This window comes from Eublepharis macularius, chromosome 6 (assembly GCF_028583425.1).
Source record: "Eublepharis macularius isolate TG4126 chromosome 6, MPM_Emac_v1.0, whole genome shotgun sequence".
NCBI lineage: Eukaryota > Metazoa > Chordata > Lepidosauria > Squamata > Eublepharidae > Eublepharis > Eublepharis macularius.
In genome coordinates this window covers 65,523,557-65,548,291 of record NC_072795.1, presented here as the reverse complement: position 1 = coordinate 65,548,291, position 24,735 = coordinate 65,523,557, and the positions used below count along the sequence as shown (strand labels likewise).

The window sequence follows — 24,735 nt, the reverse complement described above, 5'->3', positions numbered from 1 at the left end:
TGTGCTGCTCCTGCCCGAAATGCCAAGACGCCGCTTTTAGTGCATTTAATGGCCTTCTGGGCTTCCAGCTGACAAGAGATGCAGGAAGTCGAGGACCCAGTCTCCTCATGAGTTGGACCAGAAGACACTCCAAATGGGCCAGATAATGCACCACAGTCAGATGGTGCTGCGACAAGGGAGGCTGCTAATTCCCCCTCCTAAAGAAAACCGTCCGCCGTTGTTGTCTCCATGTCCTCTGCAAGCTAGCGTTTCAGCCAGAAGGGTATTATAAAATGGCCGCTGCCGCACGAGAAAGGAGCAGGAAAAGAAAAACAGACCTTCGGACACTTACCGTGAAGGGTCCTTCTCCTCTGAGGAAAGGAGGACATCTTGGGTGATTCCCACCGTCCAATCAGGGAGGCAGGAACTAATTTTCTTCCTCTTCCTGTCTGGTGTGTGGGACACCCTCTCTTCAGTTCAGGTGACTCCACAGAGCAGTAACACTGAATTTATCATTCAGCAACTGTCAATACTGATAGAAAAAAGACTTGTTGCATTAACATGTACTGTAAATAAAGCATAACCCAGAACAGGTAGAAGAATGAGGCAGCAGGATAGAGGAGGACGAAGACCTGGGGAAATGTCCTCCATTCTTCAGAGGAGAAGGACCCTTCACGGTAAATATCCAAAGGTCTGTTCTCCCTCTGAGGTGGAGGACATCTTGGGTGCTCTAAAAGCAGTTTCCACTTTCTGGATGGGATGTGGTCTTCATCCGAGATCATGCGCTGCAGTACTTTTCTACCACAGGCGGTGTCTGCTGGATTTAATTTGTAGCATATGGATTTAATTTGTAGCATTTCACCAAGGTTGAGACCAACAACCATGTTGCTGCCTTAGAGACTTCTACAGAAGTGTTCCTGTTTAATGCTGCATTGGTAGCAGCGCTCCTCACAGAGTGAACCGTTATTCCATTAGGAACCTTTATGATGAGAGCTTTGTGAGCTTCGATAGTGTATTGGCACCTACGGCTGCTGAAGGCATTTCCCCCCCCCCCCCCAAATTGAGGGGAGATATATTGATGAACAGTAAAGTCTGACTTTCTGATTTGCACTGTTCGGGACAGATAGGCCTTAAGCATCCTTCTGACGTCTAGGTTGTGTCAGAGCCTCTCCCTAGGATTTTTAGGGTATAGGTAGAAATATGGTAGCCTTATCTCTTGCAGCCTATGGAATTTGGAATATACTTTTGGAAGAAAGGTGCAGACAGTATGAAGTATCATCTTATCATTGTGAAAGATACAGAGTTCAGGTCTGACTGACGGTGCAGTTAGGTCTGAGATTCTTCTGGCAGATGCAACCACAATGAGAAAGATGGTCTTCATTCTCAGCCTTCTCAGGGGAATGTCCTTGACCAGTCCAAATGGATGTTTGGTCAGGACTGTGTAAAATGTCCAGTGCTTTCCTCCTGCCCCACTGAGTGAGGGCTTTCCAAGAGGAATGTTTTCTGGATGCTAGGAGAGTGTCGGCCACCACTTGGGAATATCCCCATCTTAGGAAGGTTTCCCTTTCTATTTCCACATAGTTTAGCAGAGTGAGTCTACATGAGAGTGCCAAATCAGTCCCTGCTGTAACATGACCAGAGAGGTTGGTAGGATGAGAGGCAGAGATATCATCATCTGCTGGAGTGTGAAAAAGCACAGTCTGCGGGGCCATCCAGAGGCAATCACTAGCACTTCTCTCCCTGTTCCTTGATCTTTCTCAGGAGTTTGGGTATTACTGTAAGGGTGGTAATGTGTAGAGGAGGCCTGATGGCCACTGTGATGTCAGAGCATCTGCATGTGGGTGGAACAAACCTTGTCATATACCTTGGTAGTTGATGGTTGTGTTGGGATGCAAACAGGTCCATGAGAGGTGTTGCGAAGTGTGATGTTATCCATTGAATGAGATCTTTCTTAAGGGACTTATTTCTCTTGTTGAATGGTCTACTTGCTCATGTATTCAGTTCTGATTGAGGCTAGGTGACCTTCCTCCCAGGTAAGTATCCTTGTCACCTCCCTGTGCCGCCTCGTGGTCTTGGATCCCCCACTACTTGTTTATATATGTCTTGTCTGCAACCTTGTCCATACAGATCAGGATGTGTGAGTTCACTATCTGATCTCTGAACTAGAACAGGGCATTCACATTTCCAAGACGTTGATAGGAAGACGAGCCTAACCTGTAATGCTTGCATCTGTAAATATTTAATCTGAAGTGGAACCTGAATGGGAAGATCTGTCTTCTCCTTGATCTGTTGTTAATAAGATCTGAGAAAGGTCTGAAGCGGTCTTGCATGTAGATGATCCCAAGGTATCACATTGTTGTTGGCCACTAGCAAACCCATCAGTTTGGGTAGTGTTGTGAGGTGATTTTGCACTCTGATGACAGTCTCAGCCAGCTGTTTGGTCTTCCTGATCTTTTCTTTGACGAGGGATAGACAATACTCTTTTGGTGATTATGATCATACCCAGCTTTATGGAAACTGAATGGTGAACAAAGTGTCGTGGTGAGATTTTTCTTTTGAGCTTGATCTGATCAAGAGATCATCCGGGTACAAGTGAACATGAATACCTCTCTCTCTGAGACATACAATGGGGTTGATCAGGAGCTTTGTGAACACTCTTGGCGAGGTGGAGAGGACAAAACAGATGGCTCAGAACTGCCAACTGATTTTTTTCCACGTGAAATCTTAGGTATTGTTGATGGGCTGTCAGAATCAGTACATGGAGGTATGATTCCGTGAGATCTGTAGATGTCATGTATTCTTCTGGTTGAATGGCCTCTGTGACACAGTCTCCATCTAGAAGTGACGCAATTTGATAAACTTGTTCAAAAACTTGAGCTCTAATAACACCCTCCAGGCCCCATTCTTTTTAGAGAGTATGAAGAAGACTGAGTAGACCCCCCCCCCCCAATCTCTTTTGTTGTGAGGAACAAGCTCCACTGCTTGAATGCCTGGAAGGTGTTGGATTACCTTTTGAGTTAAGATTTTGCGTAGGGGAGAGATGACAAGACATTCTGGAGGGTAGCTTTCTAATTGTACAGAATAGCCTTGTGAGACTATTTCTGAGGTCCAGACACCTGCCTGCATGTCGACCCAGGCTTGATAGTAAAGAGTAATTGGCCTCTCACAGGGACAGCTTGTGAGTCTTGTCTTAGAGATCTTGGTATCAAGGTCAGATCTCTTTCCATATATGGAGGACTATCTATTTGATCTTGGGACAAAGTAAGCATTATTCCCCACAAAACAGCTGGGGAGCTGATACTGAGAGGAATGGTTTACCCAAGGCCATGTAGTAAGTTCATGGTAGTAGTGAGATTTGAACCAGCAGAGTACTGCATCACAGTTCAGTTACTTGACCACTATACTACAAGTGGGTTCTTGAAAGCCCCCCACCCTTAATCTAGGACTGTCTAGATTAACCCCAGGATGGTCGTTTGGAATCTTATTTGGACCTTAGTAGAGTATGCTATGAATAAAATGGCTGAGGGCCAAGGGATCGCCTCTCAGATTGTTTGAGTGTTTTTGGCAACACCTTCTTTTGTCCCGGGTCTCAACCCAGATCTTTCCCAGGGCATCCCCAAATAGCTTGTCTCTCTGAAAGTGGTAAGCCAGGATGATATTTTTAGAGTGTAAGTCAGCTAGCCATGCTCTTAGTTAAGGGTGCCTACTTGTTACTGCTGCTGAGACCATAGCCCTGGAAGAAAAAGTACCTGCATCCAGGATGGTGTCTGCTTTGAAGGTACTGGCCCTTTTCTGAGGTGCCTTCCCTAGAAAGAGACTGTTTCCCTGGGTCTGGATTTGGTATTCCCTGTCTAAGGGTCCTCCTCCCCCGAGGGTAATTCTTGCAGCCCTAAGACTGAGAATGTCTTAGGTAGTAAATATTGGTAAGTCTCAAATTCAGATAGCTGGGCTGACTGTTCTGGCATGGATATTTCCTCCTCCTCCTCCTCCTCCTCCACATCTGAAGGAATTCTTCCTTCTCCTTGTAAATGCTCTCCGAGGGCAATCCCCCTGCTCGGTGGGGATCCCTGCCTGTTAAACATTACAAGCTACCTTATTCTGACTCAGACCATCGGTCCATCAAGGTCCGTGTTGTCTACTCAGACTGGCAGCAGGTCTCCAGGGTCTCAGAAGAGGGTTTTTTCATCACCTACCTGATCTTTTTAACTGGAGTTAACAGGGAACAAACCTGGATCCTTCTGCATGCACAGCAGAAGCTCTTCCACTGAGCCACAGCCTCTTCCGTAGAGGAAGGAGGAGGTAGACACCACACCACTATTAACAGAGGTTTCAGCCCAGCAGAGATTATATATTTCCTCCCTCATGGTTAGTCTTAGGAAGTTAAAAAGTTCAAAGACATAGGTGGGTTTGTACCCTTTATATGTTACCCATCCGATGGGGAGAGTTCTGTTGTAAAGGCAGAGCTAGAGCCGAAGGGAAAAAGCCTGCCAGGAGGTTGGCATGAGCGCATTCACGGTGGCACTGGAGCTGAGGAGATTCCTGGAGTCTTTTCCCACCAAAAGCCTGGGCTGAGGTAACACACCGACTCCAGCTGCAGAGCAGGAGCGTGTAGTTGTTTCCGGCTCCCGCTCAGTGGGACAGGCAGTTTGAAGCTCTTCTGCAGCTCTAAGGCCAACTTGTAGCCGGGAGACCGCACAAGCCATGGAGGCATGTCAGTGCCGACTCGTCGGGGGGAGCACGTACAAGCCTGGAGGCATGTTGGCATTGGATTCATCAATCCCCATTGCGTTCGACGCGAATACTGGGGAGCATTTCTCTCTGTCGTCTAGGAAGTTGTCCTCAGAATCCCTGGTGTCCATCTTGTAAGCGACTGCCCCAAATGGCTGCTGTGATCATCTCAGTCAGCTAGGGAGAGTAGTAAAAGACAGGGGAGGACAGCAAGAAGATAGGGAGGAACTATGAAAATTTAAGTCAACGGAGTTTGAAAGACAACAGAAAGACAAGATTAGAGGAAGAGAAGAGCAAAGGAGTAGGAATGAGAAAGTGAAAGTGAAACTGAAGTCCTAATAAGCAAGTAGCAGAGCTGGTCTGCTACTACACTGCTCTCCCTGGAGGCAGGAACAGAACTGAAGAGAGAGGGTGTCCCACACACCAGACAGGAAGAGGAAGAAAATTAGTTCCTGCCTCCCTGATTGGATGGTGGGAATCATCCAAGATGTCCTCCGCCTCAGAGGGAGAAAGGCTGGTTCCAAAGGTTGGAAACGCTGTCCTTCAGGAGGCAGAAGAAGGAGAGTAAAAATAAAGGAGAGGAAAGGAAAAGCCGAGATGGGGGAGTTTTTTAAAGGAGGAAGGAGCGGGGAAGAGAGAAAAAGGGGGGTAGAGAAGAGAAAGTAGATAAAAGATGAGGAAGGGAATAAATCAGAATAAATCAGAAAACGTCAGAAGAGGCAATATTCAGAGAGGTGCCTGCATAGCTGCTCCCCTATTGAGGCAGGAATGAAACTGAGGAACAGGGTGACACCCACTGGAAGACAGGAAGTTCAGTTTTTTAGTTCCTGCCTCCCTGAACAGAGAATGAGAATCACTCATCTCAAGATGTCCTCCACCTCAGAGGGAGAAGACCAGATTCTCTGGAAAAGTCAATAATGCTAGGAAAAATGGAAGGCTGTAGAAAAAGAGGAAGACCTTAAATGAGATGGCTTGACTCAATAAAAGAAGCCACATCCTCCAGTTTGCAGGAACTGAGCAAGTCTGTTAATAATAGGACATTGTGGAGGTCTTTCATTCATAGGGTCACCATAGGTCGTACGCGACTTGACAGCACATAACACACACACCCAATTAAAAACATAAAGTGTGTGTGTGGAGGGGATAAGAACAGAACTTCTCTGCTCTATCTTACAACATTCTTTCCAAACACACCCTTAGCAACTCTACAGGTATAGTTATAGAGGAAGGCATATGAGCTCACCTTTGCTGTTCTGTCCCGGGAGCCACTCACAATGATGCCCCCTTGACAGTCCACACAGTTCACTTCCTGTTCATGTGCCAAGAACTTGAAGCTAAAGGAGCTATTCAGCTTATGAAGGGCTATATTGCCGTCTCTGGGGAGGGGAAAAACATATGAGAAGGTCCATCTCCATGGAGCAACATCACAAGGCATGCACACCTCTGGTGGATGGCTTTACTTTCACATCAGAGAGAATAATCCTAAATTTCACTTCAGATTATACTTGATTACCATCAGAAAAAATGTGCATACTAGATTTGGGTGTGCTCCAGAAACAGAACACAAGCTGCAGTATATACAACCATTTCTTTTTCTCTAAATTAATTTCCTTACTTTACTTCATAAATCCTTTGGCCTTTGTCCACATACATTCAAATCCAGAACAAAGTTATGTGACTAGGAAAGCTCTCATCCAAGACTGAACTCAAAAAGAGACATTACTGCATCAGCAACAATAACAGAAATTGATACATAAATTATACCTGCTACTTCCAGTTTATTTCGAGGATCCATATTCTACAAGTATTTGGTGCTTTTGTTTCTCTAAACACAATACACATACACATACACATACACATACTACTACTACTACTAATAATAATAATAATTTACAGTCCATCTTTCTCAGGCTGATCCAAGGTGGATTACATAGCGCAAGTGAAAATACAATATACAATATAATCAACAGCTAGGATATCTACTGAGCAAAGTACAGTAATGAACAACAGTTAGGGCATTCAGTGAAAGAGATGGTAGTAGAAAATTTGAAAAACAAACATGAAACCAAGCATAGAGAAGAAACCTTTCTGGAAAAAAGGATAACAAAATTGCATGACATGTTTAGCAACATGGAAACTCCATAGTAGGTGCATGTCTACATCAGCAGACAGTATCCAACAGAGAGGTGTACAGTCCCTGTCCCTAGTGATGCATCTCTCTGAGCTACTTCTTAGCACACTGTCCTATAATCTGGAAAGAAAGCCCTCCTGAATAATTCAGTTTTACATAGTTTGAGGAAAGCCAGGAGAGGAGGAGCTTTCCTGACCTCCTCAGGCAGGTTCAGACAGTTCAGCATGGTGCAGTGATTAAAATATTGTGCTAAGAACAGGAGACCGAAGCCATAAATCTGTCAAATTATTATGGGCCAATCACACTCTCCCAGACTTACCTACCTCATAGGGTTACCATGAAGATAAAATAAGGAAGGGAGAACCAGGTATGGCACTCCACACTCCTTGGAGGCAAGACAGGATAAAAATGTACCAGACAGACAGATTCTCTGAAAGAAGCCAAACACATAGCATAGAATCTCTGGAAGACAGTTTTCCTAGCTCTGATTCAAGTATACCCATAAACAAATGCTAGATGTTCAACCACCGTTACCCTCTTCCCTTTTTCCTACAACAAAAAACTTACCCTCCTCCACTGACAATGTGACCATTAGCGAGCACAAAGCGGCACACATCCTCCTGATGCCCAGAGAAGACTGCCTGAGGACAGCGTTGCAAGCTGGTGTTATTGGGACGGAGCCAATAAGCCTGAATATCTTCAGCCTGGGATATGTAAAGATACTCAGTATCTAGCTGAATCCAAGGCATTAAACTGGAGGGGGAAATGTTTTTTATATTAGAAAGTATGCTGAGTGTAACAAGCATCATACATTAGAATTCTTGGTTGCCTCTGAATTTAAGATCTTTCCAAATACTTTAAAAAATCCCAATTATACCTATGCCAATGCCGATCCAATCACCAAGTCATGAGGAAGTAGGCTATCCTTGCTGTGGGGAGATATACGCTTGCTTGGCATATTTAAAATAAAATAGGGGGATGTACCTTCCAGCATTAGAGAGAAGGAAATGCAAAACATTCAAAGAACTATTTGAAAATATTGTACAAACAAATTATCCATGTAACGACAAGTACTGCTGCAGGGGAGTTGGGAGTATAGCCAAATTTTACAAATTTAAAGAAAAATGGGAGGAAGAGAGAATAGCTCAAATAATGTTGGAATGTTACAGTACAAGCAAAAGAGATAAATGCATACATCACCAGGCAGCTACCTGATCTAATTCTGTCCAGAGTTAAAGGTGCAATGTGGGGAGGGAACATTTAGGGAGCTGACTAGCTGCTACACTGGTGTACTTCTAAAATATGCCAGCATAAGCAGGAGTTGCGCCAACACAGCACTCTGGCACTGTCATGCCAGTCCTGGCCACCAATGCTGCCCCACCACAGTCACCCACTGGCAGGCACCAACATAAATCCCTGTGCCGGTGTGGAACTGTGCAGGCTGTGGGGTGTAGCAGGCATTAACTCCCTAAGCTGCTCCTGCCCAACACTGACCCCAACACTGACAGAAAGTTACAACTGCAAAAAAACACAGCATAGCACTGGGAAAGGCTAAGCACAGGATGCTGATTATGGCCGCAACCAAACACTTCCCTCCCCATTGGTGGATAAATTCCCTTCTTGGCACCCAATCACCCTCCCTGCCCCCAGCACTATATAAACCCCAACCAGGATGCCCCATAATTCATTAGGTAAGGCATGAAACAGGAGTCTGTTCAGAACTTTCTGCTGTGTGGACTTAAAAGTATGCAGCATTGCACTTTGGTGGCATGAGAGGCACAGAGAGGGGACTTACCACTGAGGGGGCACTTAACACTAACACCCAAGAGGGAGAGCAAAGGCCATACTGTGTGGCTAACACATCTCATTGCAGAACCCTAACAGATACACCATCTCAACTTGAAGGCACAACCATACACAGACAGGTGAGCTGCAGTGGGGATCCAGATGCCCTGGCTCAGGGGTCCCAATCCGCCTTCCTCATTCCAGTCATATGAGGCCAGGCACTGTCCCACAGTGCTGGCCTCCACAGCCAAGCCAGTGGTTTGTGTGCATGGGGATGACCTGAACCAGCCCCTTCCAGAGCAATATCATGCAATGGGGCATTCCCCAGGGGCATGTTCATGGGACAGTTACCTATGATGGCAGGGGGCACAGATGCTTATAGCCCCACTCTTGGCTGTTTGCACACTCCCTTGCAAGGAATCACCACAGACGGGGGACAGGGCACAACTGTGGGTAAGGATGCCGGGCAGCCTCTCTACCGTATTACATGGATCAACTAGCCCTACAACCCTGAGACTCATTCCCTGGTAGGATCAGAGCCCAGCACCAGTAGTGAATTGATCATCTGCACTAGTAAACCACTTCCTCACAAGATCAGTAAGTGTCTACGAGATGGCAACAGCAGGTTCCTCGGGGAGTCTCCTGGCCAATGAGCCACACCATGGAGATGAAACTGCAGATCTTACCAGAGCACCACGTGCATGACAATGGTTGGCACAGCATTTGTGTTAACAGCCATTGCTGCACACTTTTCCATCCTGCATCTCTACAGGTGGTGAATCAACAAGGAGATGTGGGAGCATGACCATTGCAGGCAATGCTAGTCCACTCAGTCATTAGTTCTAAACCAGCTAATAGAACATCTCTTACTGCTCAGCTTCCTGACAAGCTATGCTGCCTCAGCCACATGCATGTTGAGCTAGGGATGGTTCAGCCTGTCTCCACCAGACCCCTAAGAGCACCTCGCAGAGACACAAGTGCCAGATTGCTCAGAGGGTACTGGCTACTTAATTGATCAGGCTTGTTCATGATTTGCTATTCAATAAAGTTTTGGCTGTTCAACTAACTCTGTCCCTATCTGTAAGTTTGGGAGTGGATGAGATCAGCTACATGCCCCTCCCTACATCAGTGACTCTCCCTTAGGACTGTCCCCTTCGCACATCTAGGAGGGTGGGCTCTCAGTTAGGGATGGCCATGCTGGAATCACTGTGATTAGTCTATTGGGTGCCAAAGGACTTCTGTTTTAATCAGCTGCGAAATGTTGCAGGGGTCCACAGGCACCTTGGAGGCTGAACCCATGGACTGGTCCTAACCCTCTTCCCATGCACACTCTCAGCAGCTCACACAGGGCCTTGCTGCTCTGGCATGGGAAGAGGTCTCTATGTCTCTATCACAATACTGCTTGTTTCTGATAAAGCACACAGCCCAGTGGTGCAGCATTGAGGATGCCACAACAGATGGTTGTGAAGCACCCTCTCTGCCCATTTTTGGGGTCAAGCATGGCAGCCAGTTGGCTGGTCCATTTCCACCACCACCTCAATTTGTGGTGGCAGTACATTCACTCTGGGACTGTGACCTGTCTCTTGCCACTCCTCATGTGGGGCCCAAGGGATAACCCCATGGTGCATGCTCCCACCCCTGGTGTGTACTGGGGCTGTGTCCTCACTGCTGCCTCCCTGTGCCTGGTTCTTCCTGTTGTGTCTACCACATCCATGCTGTCATAACCCTGTAATGTCTCTGGGACATGACAACATGATTGCTAGAGAAGCCAGAACAGTTGTGGCCCATACACCCCCCCCCCCAAGACTTTTGGCCACCTCCCAGCCTCTGCCAAAACCCTTTAGGGAGCTGTCTAGTGGCACTGTAACTATGCCAGCTGCCTCTGCCACAGCAGCCCTCAGGACTGCGCTGCCCATAGTGTATAACCTAACAGATGCTAGAGCTTAATGGAGACCAAAATGCAATGTACTCTAAAGACACAAAGCCAGTTCTGGTTGTTGATACTGATATAAGAGAAGAAATCACTTGCTTGCGCTTCCATTTTAGGAGCAGTTTCCTCTGACAGCGCCCATGTCTCCAGTTCTGAGAAACCCTGACCCTCTCCTTCACTGGAACACCTTCCACTCTGCAGAGAGAGAGAAGAGAGAGAGGTCAGTCCTAGGTAGGACTCCATCAGCATACTGACATCATATAAGAGATGACTGTGTTTCAATGCTGGAACTTGAAGAGAGACATATCCAGCAAGAACACATTTGCCACTCAATACCACTGAAATGTTTGGGAAAGATACTACAGGCAGAAAACAGGTAGTTGACTACATCTAAACTATACTGACTATCTAGTTGTCACCTTTCTACTTCTTTGTTCCATCAAGTTTGTGTCATCTGAAACCATTAACACAGTAAAGCATAACCTGTAGTTTAGGAATTTATGGAAGGGCAGTGGCTCAGTGGAAGAGCCTCTGCTTTGCATGCAAAAAGTCACAGGTTCAATCCTTGGCATCTCCAGTTAAAAGGACCAGGTGGTCATATGAAAGACCTTTGTCTGAGACCATGGAGAGTCACTACCTGTCTCATTAGACAATAGTGACCTTGATGGTCTGATTCAGGGAAACTTCATGTTTGAAAATTACAAAACAGGTCATCAAAGCACCACAAGTTAATTTTACTACAACCTTCTAGCAGACAGCTGCATAATGAACATATAAGAGCATATGAAGCTGCCTTGCATCATATCACTGGTCATGTCATATCACTCCGAGCAGTTGGCAGCTGCTCGGAGTCTCAGGCAGAAAGGGGTCTTTCCCCAAACCTGCTGCCTAAGACTTATTAAATGGAAGGTGCTAAGGACTGAACCTGGGAACTTTTGCATGCAAACCATGTGCTCTACCACTGAGCTATGACACAGCCCCAAACAATAACTGTGCCAATATAAGAAAAAGAATGTCCAGAATAATGGAGAACCCATGATCCTCAACCTATATAACTGATGTCAGAGCCATTTTTGAGATTTGTACCAGCACACTTTTGCATACACACACAAAAATCATATGATCGATATAAAGTCTAATAAAACAGTCTAATAATGTAAAACAGATGTTCCGCCAGGCATATGGTTGAGGCCAGCACTGGATCCATCTAATTAGCCTCCCTGCCGGTCACCTATCAGTGGGGGGGGGGAGCATATAGTCCATCTGCCTCCCCATGCTTGAGGAGTTAGAGGTTCACCAACCCACACCTCCACCCTTTTCTTCCCTTGTGTATGGTGGGCAGGGAAAGGGGGAAGGGTGTCTCATTTGGAATGTGGATATCCATGAGATGTTATTTTATTGGTTTTACTTATTGTATCTTATTTATGATTGTGACCTGCCCTGAGCCTGCTTGCGGGGAGGGAGGGCTAAAAATCCAATAAATAAATAAATAAATCCATGGAGTCACTTTTATGAGCACAGCACACTCTGGTTATAGAATTTCCCACTCATGAAACTGTCCCTGGGGCTTCCATATATATCATTGCCAAGTGTTGTACTGCAAATGTAAGCAGACCACTATCATGGACAGAGGGGTTATGCAAATAAGCCATTAACACACATTTCCATTGCTCAGTTCACTAATGCATCCTGATCAATATGGTCAGTAAAATTTGACTAGAGCGTTAGATTTGGATATGGGAAAGTCAAGTAAGTTCAAGGGCCCATTCAGCTGTAGTACATACCAGTCATGATCTCTAACCCACCTCACAAGGTTGCTGGGGGAGGGAGTTAACAACAATCAGAACTCACCAAGACAATAAACTATATATGTCCAAACTGATCCTGCAAACAATTTCTTTTTTACTTTGAAAGGCACCTTTCACAAAACCCATCATCAACTTTTTAAAATAAGTCTATTATGATTTCTCAAAATAAAGATATTAAGCTACACATTTTCCAATTTAATGATGATTTCCCATCTGGTACTGTATCAAATGCTTTGTTGAAATACTACAGAAAACTCAGTTCCTACTCCACCTTCTTTATTAAAGAACTACATTTATCTGTTCACACATAACTGTTCAGGTATAGTAAGTTTAACCTTAACTGGCAGCCTTGACACACATCCTGATGTTCCTAACTTTGAATGTTCATTTCCTAAATAAACATGAGATTTTTTTCTCATTCAAGCAAAAGACTCAATTTTGAAGCCACACATAGAAGCTGTCATCTCAAAGTGTGAGACTGAATCCTGACATGCAAACTTAAGATCAGAACAAATTCTCAGAGGTTAAAAACCGATACCATCTGCCCCAGATTTTAAAACAAGGGAGTAGCTACTCCAAACAGTGTGGAGGACATACAGATTTAATTTTTGAAGACAGGAGAATGACTAGTGTCTAAACTTAGCACCTAGTGAAATGATAAAGCAAAGAAAGAGAATCCCTTAAGAACTCTGCATGAAAGAAAACTACTTTAAAACAGGCATACGCAACAGTGGGAGGAATAAAACTGCAGGAATGCTTTTGTCTGGACTATGAATTCCAGCACTAGGCTCACAGGCACCGACTCTTCAAATGCACGGCAGGTTACAGCACTAGAGCTATTATGGCAGTTTATTATTAACAAAAAATGGAATGGATTTTTGTTCTCATGAAACAAGAAAGGTGAATTCAGGCTAGTTAGCTACTACCCGCTTCAATGGTGGTAACCTAAATAGATAGCAATGCATTTGATCACGTTAATCCCTTCCCTCCCCACCTGTTGTTTCCCAACTGTAATTTTTTTAAAATATGAACTCATTGTACAAGAGACTTCTCAAATACCTTTGCTAGCACAATATATAAACAACAATACTGCAGCCTCTAACAGCATCTTGGGTTGACCTTCAAGTTGCTATTGTGATAATATACTGCATTTTCTCTCCTAATAACTCAGCCAAAATACCTCCTATTTTATATATTATATTGTTTCTTTAAGGTTATAGAGGTCTTCTAAACTGGTAAAATGAAGCAGTAGCTCGTCTGAACCATTTCTAGTACAGACTAAAGTTAATATATAAGTAAGTCAGTCTCCATTAAAGAACTCATGGGTCTGTTCTTCCATGAAACACGGGCACACCAGCACATGGGAGCAATTGAACTAATCTCATCTCAAGATAGGGTTGCCAACTCCCAGGTAGTGGCTGGAGATCTCCCAGAATTACAAATGATCGCCAGGAAATAAGAGATCAGTTCCCTTGGAGAAAATTGCTCCTTTGGAGGTTGGACTCTATGGTATTATAGAGGGCCATATTAATCCACGGCTGAGCCCCTATGCTTTCAGGTATTTTGGGCCCCCTTCAGCACTTTAATCTTTCACTCCACTATAACTGACAGCCTGGTACAGTAGGTACTAGACCCCAGTACATAGCCCTATATGGCTTCAGCCTAGTCAGCCTTATGAATAATACGGCCATAGTATTATATTCTGCTAAGATACCACCTCTCCTAAAACCTGCCTTCCTCATGCTCCAGCCTGAAAATCTCCAGGAATTTCACAACCCAGAGCTAGCAACCCTGTCTCAAGAAGAGAATAGTCTAGCTGGCTTACAGAGGTCAATATTCAATGCACTGCTACTTGTACCAAAGTCTCACTGAAATTAATGGGATTTATGTACTGAATTAGGTTAGATCTGGGTCAGCTCTAAAAGGATAAATAGATGCTAACTGCGACCATAAATTCAATCTCATACTGAAAATCAGAGGTTCCCAACATAGCACCCATGGGAACCAAGGTGTCCACCAACACTCTTCCTGCTGCTCACTTACTCAGTGTTTTTAGAAAGTAGGTAGGGCCAGGTGGTACTTGTACCCAGCAGAGCTTGTCATTGGCCACTGGAGATTTGATTGGCTATGTAGATTCACAAACATTTCTTCAACAGCAGCTGCCACCACAGCACAAGGATCGTCACTGTGTGACTGAAGGTAAGCTTTGTGTATGCAAGAAAATATTTTTAAACAATCTATTCATTTTAAAAGACATCCTGTTAAAGAGGGCTTGCGCCTGAAATGCTGGACACTTACAATTAAGAGTTATGCATAACCTCACTCCATGACATTTTGTGGTTGGCTCTGCCTCCTTTGGCCTATGTCAGAATTCCAAAGGTGCCCATAGCCGCAAAAATGTTGGAGGCCTCTGCTAAAAATGAAATAATATATCTTGCTCTGTCTCAATCAAATTGCAGTTGAAGTCATAGTAAGCTAATTCTTATGGTTAGCAGTAGAAACATGAACTGGGAACTACCGCCAAACAACAAAAAAGTCTGCAATCCGAGATTGGCTAGCCATTCCATCCATCAAGCAAGAGACTGAATAGATGATGTCTGGTTCCCCATTAGCTGCGGGGGCTAACAAGGAAGAAAGCTCTTTTCATGCATGAGTGGAGAGAACTCAAAAACCAGAGGGCACAGAACAGATTCAAAAGAATGGGCAGAGATGCATAGTAAGGTGCAGCTTTTCAACAGTTTCTTTTCCATTCCTAACAACTCATGCTACAACAAATTATACTGAAGGGGTATTTATCACTAGCCACAAGTGGTCTTTAAATTCCATGGTACTCAAACCAAAACAGTTGCCATAGGGCAACTTTTCAAATACTCGATACTTTTTAATATCAGATCTATGCTATTGGTTTTTAAATAAGCCAATGGCATTTACAATCTGATCTTCCATTAATTTTCATAAGCACATAAAGTATGCCTTATACCAAACCTGCTACCTTTCCTCCTGGTAATTTAAAGCAACAATTCCCTTTTCATTGTCTTAAGCACAAAAAGTAAAAGGCACATAAAATGACAAGTACAGTATAACTGGAATTTCTTTTTCAGCATAATTGCTTACTATAAAACATGAAAAAGCTTGAAAAGGCACATAGTAGAAGCAAAGGAAGACTAAGAAACAAAAAACAAGTGCACCAAGGACCATAGCTACTCTTCTCACCTATCCCTCTTTCCCAAGGAACTGCATTGTTTAAAAATGACAAAGCACCCCACAAGGGGGGGGGGATGAGCCCTCTTGAACAAACATCTTTGTGACTGTTAATGCATGGAGGAATCTTTAACCTGGCCCTGAGGCCTGGCCAGACTAGTGTTCCCAGCTCTCCTTCTATTGCCTGGGGCTCTCTTCCCTCCCTCCTCTCTCTCTGCTCCTCAATCCCCCTCCTCTTTCCGGCACTTTGTCACCATTATAATTTGACTGCATTCCTGGGCATATGACCCACTTTAAACAAAAACACACACAGACTTCCATCTCCTAAAAACTTCCCTACAATTTTACCATCAGGAAAAGACAGGGAACAAGTTAGCAGACTCTGTGTTCTACCTCCTATGCATATCCGAAATTGAAAAAAAATTATGTCTAGTGAAAATAAAAGATGGACTTGTGGCTTTCAACATCAGTTTCTATAAATCCATACCAAGAAATCAGATTCTGCACATATATTTTGATTTATAACATGTCCCACATCTGCAGAATAAAGCTGTAGTCTTATTCACAGTTACCTAGCACTGCAAGCTGATTCTGGGGGACTGCTGCCAGGCTTCATGTCATTTGTGCTCTGGGCCCCCACAACGGTCCACTTTGTCCTCCATGCTGTTTAACATCTACATGAAACCAACAGGGGAGATTTTCTAGGGATTAGCAGTGTGATGCTGCCAGTACGCAGATGACACCCACCTCTATTTCTCTCTAACTGAGAATCATGTGAGTTTACAGAGATTGTGAACATCTGCTGAGTGAAGGCAATGGGTTGGATCAGGGCCAACAGACTGCAGCTTTGCCAGAACAAGATTGGGGCGCCCTTTGTTCAAGACAAAACTGCTCCTGGATTAAGAAATCAATCTGTTTTGAAGGGCAGTACACTCTCCCTAAAGCAGCAGATTTATTGTTTTGGGCTGCTGATGAATTCTGGTCTACTGATAGAGGCTAAGGTCTCCCCTTTAGTATGTAAATGCCTTTTACCAGCTTCAGGAGATACGCAGCTATGAGTATTCCCCAAAAAGCGTATTTGGCTAGAGTAATCCATGCCCCGATTACATTCAGATTAAGGTTACTTTAATGCATTTCATGTAGAGTTGCCTTTGAAAACTGTTCAGAACTTTCAATTGATCCAATATGTGGTGGACAGGTTGTTGTCAAGATCTAGATATAGGGATTGCATCACCCCTATAATGAAAGAGCTGCACTAACAGTCTATTTGTCTAGGGGCAGAACTCAAACTGTAGGACACATTTAAGGGCCTAGATGGCTTAGGACCAGAATACTTGAGGGACTTTCTCCTCCCATACTGGACCAGCTGGTCCTCCTAAACCATCTCCTTGTGCTCCTGCCTGCAGCAAGGAGGGGAGAGGCACACTTTTCCAGTGGTGACACCTCATGCCTGAAATATTTTAGACGTTTTTGTTCCATTTACACAGCTACGTGACAAATCACTCCTTCCTGGGTTGCACCTCCTTTCTTCCCCTTTATCTCCAATTGAGAAAGCCAAAATATCCCGTGAGTCTTTTCTGCTAGTGAATATACAAGCTATTCAAGCTGCTTCAAGCAACCTGTGCACTCTCAACAGCATAAAAGTTATTACCTTACACTGCCTCTTCCAAAACCAGATGCTAACACAACAAATAAGCCTAAATCTAGTAAAGCACTATGTTAAAATGTTTACAGAGACAGGACTGTACTTGAATCAAATAAGGGAGCCGGCCTATCATACCCTCAGGCGTTCTGCTGTCCCCATTAAGAAGAGTCAGAAGCTTTTCTTATCTATCATTTATCCGCCCTGTCACTCTGAAGAGCTCTCTGCTCTACTGAGCTTCAATGTACTTCAAAACTATTTTGTTATTTTCTAAGGGTCCATATTTAAGAAAAAAACAAACGACAAATGTTCCAAACTAGAAGATACTAGGAAAAAAGCAATATAGACGACATTAAGCATATAAAATATTTTATTTCAGTTTTTTTCCCTTTCAGATTGCAGGTTACTTGTGAAATGATTATAGAATGATTCACACTGAACCTCTTAATTTGTGCATTACTGCTTGCAATTATGGACAATTTACTCCAAAGGTTTCAATAGACAGGCAGGCAGGAAAGTGAGTTGGTTTAGTCTGAGAGAGAGAGAAAGAGTGTACACATTATTGTATTATCACTTGCATGACATGGCAAATTCCAAACCTCTTTTGTATGAATCATTCTGTAACCATAAACCAAAATTAACCAACCACTTGGATCATTTCTGAAGCAGTCCTAATATATAGGAGTTCTGAGAGCCAAATGAAATGGAGGACATCCTTCTCACTCCTTATTTCTAGATCAATCACCACATAATATCATCACATTTTAAAATGTCTCTTCACAACAACTGGAACTATAATCTTTTTTGGGCTGCTGTTACTTTAAATAAATCATAGAATAATCTCCAGAGGTCTAGCTGTGCTAGTATGTTACAGTAATTCTTGCAAGAGCCCATGTATTAAAATGCATTTGGGTATCTTGCATTAAATACCTCTGGTTACACCTCTTCCAATCTGTATGCCACTTGGAATTAAGCTCCAGTGAGTTTATTTACAATGTTCCGAAGCAGCACATATGTTTTAAAAATGCTCCCTACATAGCACAACTTTTATTTCACCAGGTTCCTTAGGCCCTTCTGCAATTGCACTACTAGGCAGTCTCCTACAAGCAGGTCCATAATGCTGCTTAAACTGAAACATCCCACTGACCTCCCCCCCCCCCATACATTTAATAGGAGTGATGCATATAATAGAACAACCCATTTTTCACATTTAGACCCTATGTAAACACAGAAACAAACTAGATGTGATGGCATCCTCATGTTTGCCATGGGGACGCTGCCACCATTCTAAACCGATTTAAAAATGCCACAAGAGCCCAATCAGGATCAGACCCACAGTATGGCAGACTGAGGCACTCTTCCCCTCCCGTCATCCCCCGCAGCTGTTTCAGTACTTGCAAAGGCACAAGGGGGGAAACTAGAGCACCTCATTCTTCCATGCTGTGGGCCCTTGAGACATTTAAAAACCACTTTTAAATGGCAGTGGTGGCTCTATGGTGGACCATCACATCTAGCTTGGCCCCAGGTAATTAGACATTATTCCCACACACAAATGCACAACTGCATAGCAGCCTCCAGAAACTTAAATTTGTACTTTAAAAAACAAACCTATCCTACTTCCAACTTGAAGCAGCTTCCAATAATCAATAAACACTCTACAATAAAATACACAAAAACAGTGGCAACAATACAACCAGTTCACATAACCTCATCCCAAACAGGAAATATACATATTTGTAAACCCAAGAAACACAGCAAGCCAGAACCAGTGGAAATTAAAGAAAACCTTCCAGAAACCATCACTTTAATAATCAGCCAACAAAACAAAATCAGTCTGCTGAAATAAAATCACCTTGCACATTCTGCAGAATCTAACCTGAGAGGGTTCTTTACACACTTACTCTAATAAGCCATTACTTAGGATGAGGTCTACTATTAAAAATCCAAATCTACTAATATGCAGCAGAGGGTTTTTACATGGACACATTTCTAAATCATTGTTAAAATGCAAAAGGCAGGGTCAATATACTCTTCAATAGATTATGGCATCAGTTAAACATCTGCCTAAAATATACTTTCTGTTTCTATCTACCTACACATGTACATGTTAGTAATCTGTGGCCTGTGAGGGGAAAAAAAAACTTTTGTAACATCTACATTCTTAGTCTTCAAGAGTCCATTCTTTTTACCTACAACCAGGCAACTGTTAATTTGCTACTATTTTAAGCAATGTATTGGCTTATCCCCAACAGCCTTATGCTTTTTAAAATAAAAAACCAAAAGTTCTTTCTATGCGCTTTAATCTCAACATTTCTGGGATATAGAAAGAAGCAGAAATTTCTCCATCCATTTCAGGGTAGAAACATGTTATCTGTGCAGCACATGGTTTACAGACCTGAAAACCTGACAGATATGTTATGAGTTAGAAAAGAGAGATGGGAGGATAACAATTAGATAAAAGAAGAGTGCAAGTCAGCAATTATGAAATCTGTATGTTACAGTTCTGCATAATTTATGCTAAATTATTTTGGAGGCAGAACATCCTAATCTTCACTCTATACAAAGCTGTATGCAGAAGTAAAGCTCTTCCAATTTCTGAAGCTTAAGGACAGTTAAACTTTTTGACAGAAGGCATCTACATGTGAAGATATGCCAGAAAACAAAAGGTGGAGAAGAGATGAGGGTTGTACACAGGCATCTACATGTGAAGATATGCCAGAAAACAAAAGGTGGAGAAGAGATGAGGGTTGTACTTAGACAACCACACTGGCAGCAAACCACTCCTTAGTACTACTGCCAGTAGTACCACTGTACAGGAGGCAACAAGGGGCATAAGCCACACATACCTATCACTTCCTCCTATGCTGAAGGGCCCAGTGGCACTGCCAGGAGCTTGTTTTAGTGCCAGTGGCACTCCCTCAGGAGCTTGTTTTAGTTCCTTGGGCAGAAAGCCAACTTAGCACTGCAGGAAAAATTGTTTGGCAGGGTTGCTGGGACCTGTCTAGGCCAGGGCCAAGCTTTTTGTGCCTGTGGGCATGTTTAGAATTCTGACACAATGTAGTGGGCGCGACAACACAATGGGTAACAACCACAAAATGTCAAGGAGTGACATCATGCATAACTCTTAACAATAGCTCTTCAACATTTCAGGCAGAAGTTCTGTTCAACAGGATGCCTTTTAAAATGAACATATTGTTTAAAGATATTTTCTTGCAAAAACACCTTCAGCAATACAGTACTATGTTGTGGTGGCAACTGCTGTTGAAACAACTTTACAAAAATCTGAACAACCACATCTCCAATGGCCATTCAGAAGTCCAGCTGGAAAAAAGTAGTATCTTGCCCTGTCCAGTTTCTGAAAATGTTTGACGGGCCAGGAAAGGTGTGAGTGGGCAACATGGCACCATGGCTGCCACACTGAGGACCCTTGGTTTAGGTTATAAAAAAATTATTAGCTACTAACATATGGCCATAAAGTCAACAAATACGATTCTAGCATTAAAATAGGACATTACCAAACCAGGAAAGGCCTAGATACCTAAGGAGCAAACCTAAGCAAGTATTCTCAGAAGTAAGTTCATTTTATTCAGTAGGGTTTACTCCCAAGAAAATGGACAGGCTTAAAAAAAGTCCTCCCAAAATTGCTAATGATTGCCTTCTGGAAACAATGTACAACATAATTCAGCAAGCCTTCAGCAAGCTCTTCATGGCCTTGGTCCTCATATCTGTACAACCACCTCTCCCTATGTTCTGCCACAACAGCTTTGATTATCTAAATAGGGCCTTTTAAAGATCATCTGAATAGGGCCTTCTGCAGTTGGGCAAAATCAACAGCTGCCCATATACGTGTGTCCTCTGTGGTAGCCACCATTTTACGGAATGGCCTGCCTGAATCAGGAAAGCTCCCATTCTCCTAGCTTTCCACAAACTATGCAAAACTAAATTATTCAGGAGGGCTTTCTACTAAGATTATAGGGTTGTGTCATAAGAAATAGCTCACTGGGTAATTTTGGGCCAGTTACACATTCTCACCCTAACCTACCTCACAGGGTTTTTCTCAGGACAAAATGGAAGTGAAGAGAATGATGTAAGCTGCTTTCGGTCCCCACTGTGAAGAAATGCAGGGTATAAATTAAATAAATATAACTAAAGATGAAGTAGGATGGTTGGTGGGTGGGTAGGACAGAAAGAAGCAGGGAAAGGTGAGGTTATTGGGGTGCCCAGGAGGGAAAGAGGAACTAGTGTGGGGGTCACATGTGTAAAGGAGCACTACTGCCCTGGTATGCACTCAAACCAAGCAACTCCTTCAGTGAGCAGCTCATACTGAATGCAAAATGTAGAAACCCTAACCATTTCCACTGCTCACGTGTCATATTAATGCCCCAGCAACATTTCAAGAGGAATCAAAATCCAAAAAATGAAATCAGACCAAGTTTTCCAGCCACTTCCATGAATGTTTAAAAGTTCTCTCTAGATGTTTATGCTTTCTCCAACAGCTGTACATTCTCCATAGCTGACTGAAACTTTTTTTCCTTTTCACTTTGGAAATAAGAGCAAAGCTCCTGCCAACTACTGCACCTGTTGTATTCTACACCTGACCGCTCCTGGATCCAGCATAGATTTTATTTTTAATGAAAAATAAAAAAATCATTTCCTCAGAAGGAAACACAATATAGCACAGCAAGCAGATTCCAGGTGCTGAAAAGTACAACAATCATACAACTCTCACCCCTGCTGATTTCAATGCAACTAGTGCCTGGGCCACTAGTATAAAGCAAATATCACTCCATTTTCTACACCGCCTCAACCCCAAGTCCTTACTGTTCCATTCAGAAGGATTTTTTAAAGAGATTAGCAAAATCTGAAGAGGGTTAAGTAGTAACCCAGGAGCTATTTACACTGAATATATAAACCACTGTTTTATATAAACACATATACACCTGTCTCACCCTGTTGGCTCACCCAGCTTAATAAAATCTATTTTGACTGGCAACAGCTGTCCATGGGCCTCAATACACCTTACATTTTCCCCAGGTCAGGCTGAGAGATATGTTCCCTGCACTTTCCAGGCATGCACAGGCCCAATCCAGGTGAGAAGAACAGCGTAAGAGAGAGGATTTACTCAGCTGAGGGGCTCAGAGATCTACATTATCCCTAGAACAGCCAATGCGGTACAGTAGTTAGCCTAGTTCCATACCATACCAAATCTAGTGGATAGCCTAGTTCAGATCCCCACTCAACCAAGGAGCTTGCTTGGTGACTTTGGCCTCTGTCAACCTAACCTACCTCATGGGGTTTTCACAAGGATAAAACGTGGGAGAGCCATGCATGCCACTCTGAACTTCTTGGAGACAGGGCAAGGACAGGAATAAAAATATAAGTCAAATAAGACACAGCAGACTCACGACAGCTACTATGGCCGAAAGCCTTTGTACAAGTGATACTAAAACCAACATTTGAATTTCCGTTACATCTAAGCCAAAAGATCACGCTGACCAGAAAACCATTTAAAACGTGACTGTTCCCCCCCCCCCCCTCTGATGCATTACTGACATTTGAGATTAGGATGTCACTTGTGGGGAAAATATGTGGTCTTGACTTTAACCATTACCATTAGAAGAGGCCAGGACAACAAAATAGAACGACGTGCTGCCTTGACTATACAGTCAAACTCTAGACTGACCACGGGTTCCATGAAAGCCTGTCTAAAAAGTCTCCGACCAGAGATAGCGTAATTCGGCGCTTTAATAGGTTTTCATGCTAATAACAACTCCCGCCCTAGACCTCCGTCCACGCGCGGAGCTATCGAAGCTCCTTGCGGAGCTTCTCTCCCTCCCGCGCCCGCTGCGCTTCCGGAACGCCTCCTTTTCTCCTGACAGGGCGGGAGGAGTCTTAAGTTACAGGGGCGCCCCTGAACAACCGGGTAGGCCGCTTCTCCCCGTGTTTTCCCAGCTCGCCTTTCCCGGCCTAGGCGCTTACAGGTCGGCGCCGAGCGCACTGAAGCCGGCGTTGAGGCAGGAACAGGCGAGGCGCCTCCACAGCGCATCCCTGGAAGTGAAGCGACAAAGGCGGCGGCAGGTCTGGCCCAGACGGCCCAAAGCCCGTACATCCAGGTACGAGCAGATGAGCAGCAGCAATTCCTCCGGCAACACCCACAGTGGACAGCGAGTCTCGGCCTCCGAAGGGCTGCCCGGCCTCCCCATGAAATGGAGGCCCTGTTGGCCCAGGCCCGGCAGCGACAAAACCGGAGCTGCCGCTGCTGGGCCCGGGTAGGCCGCCGCTTGTCGGGGGCGGCAGTTTCTCCCCGCCCGACCGGTCAGTCACATGGCTGTGTCCCGCCCTCGGTAATGAATTAATTAAATGGCTTGGCGAAAACTTCAGTTCTCTGGAGCGGGCGAGGTAAGGAAAGGGAACAGGAACGGAACTCTCCTCCGCCCTGCACACACCTTTGTCTTGTCGGAGAAGGCCGTCGCAAACTGCGATCGACCCATTTTTTTTACTCTGGAATAGTCCAGTTGAATGCAGGCCAAGTGTTAATGAATGGGCATCGTTAAAAAAAAAACCGCGTCCGGCTGAAACTATAAGCAGTGGTGGACTGAGATGGCAAAAAGTCCCTGGAAAGAGCCCTTCCTCCTCTCCACACTCCCCCCCCCCCTTCAACAAGGAAGGACTCCCTGGCCTGACAGCACTTATCATGCAACTTGCTTGGTCTGGGAGACCCTGATTAAAATCACAACTCTGCCATGAAGTTTGCTGGGTAACGCACACTCTCAGCCTAATCTACCTCACAGGGTTGTTGCAAGTATAAAATGGGAGGATGACATACAATGCCCTGAACTCCTTCAAGGAAAAGTGGGATAAAAATGTACTCAATAAATAATACTTTAGGTACACCAAGACAATACAGGTATTCAGTTTAGTAGGGTTGCCGGAGTGGTACTTCATAATTAAGGAGTCGCTGTGTTTTTGTAGTATGTTGCCTATGAAAGCTTGTAGCACAGTGTTAAAAGTCTAAAATGGAATTGCTGTCTCTTTTGTGGGGACTGAAACTCTGTGTCTTTAACATCTGCATTAATTGATGCTCATAATTGAATGCTATATAATTACTCAATGCGCTACATCCAAAAGTAACCCTGTTCTAAGGAGTCACCATCTTTTTTTGTCTTTGGGAATGTTTTGTATGCCTTTAAAACATCCTACAATTCCAAAAAAAATTTCCAGCAATAAAATAAAAGCAATTTTTATGTCTCAATAAGATACACATTTAATGAAGAACTTCTGTTATTCATGAAGAACTTCTGTTGTATTCTGTAGCTTATGATACTCTGGAATAACAAATGATACTTTAAAATAAGATGATTCTTAGATGAAAGAAGCCATGTTTCTTATTTCAAACCAATAAAGTTCTATTGTGTACCTGACAAATAATTTGTGATCTAAACTAGTATTCATCTCTGTGGTCCTCTGTCTACCATCTCTATAAGAGGTACAGATGTTGAATGCTGCTTCACTGGTATGTAAACAAAACTTA

The 24,735-nt window shown here is 43.8% G+C and overlaps 1 protein-coding gene across 1 annotated transcript in view; it reads right to left on the bottom strand.

Annotated features, from left to right (window-relative positions):
- Nucleotides 1-23,507, bottom strand: part of FBXW4 (F-box and WD repeat domain containing 4) — a 111,718-nt gene extending 88,211 nt beyond the window's left edge. The window contains exons 1-4 of the mRNA XM_054982370.1: nt 23,184-23,507; nt 10,653-10,748; nt 7,406-7,591; nt 5,951-6,083 (exon numbers count right to left, since the gene is read on the bottom strand). Of these exons, the coding sequence (XP_054838345.1) occupies nt 5,951-6,083; nt 7,406-7,591; nt 10,653-10,748; nt 23,184-23,407 (639 nt within the window). The 5' untranslated portion in view covers nt 23,408-23,507. The remainder of the gene's footprint in view (nt 1-5,950; nt 6,084-7,405; nt 7,592-10,652; nt 10,749-23,183) is intronic.
- Nucleotides 23,508-24,735: the final 1,228 nt, after the last annotated feature.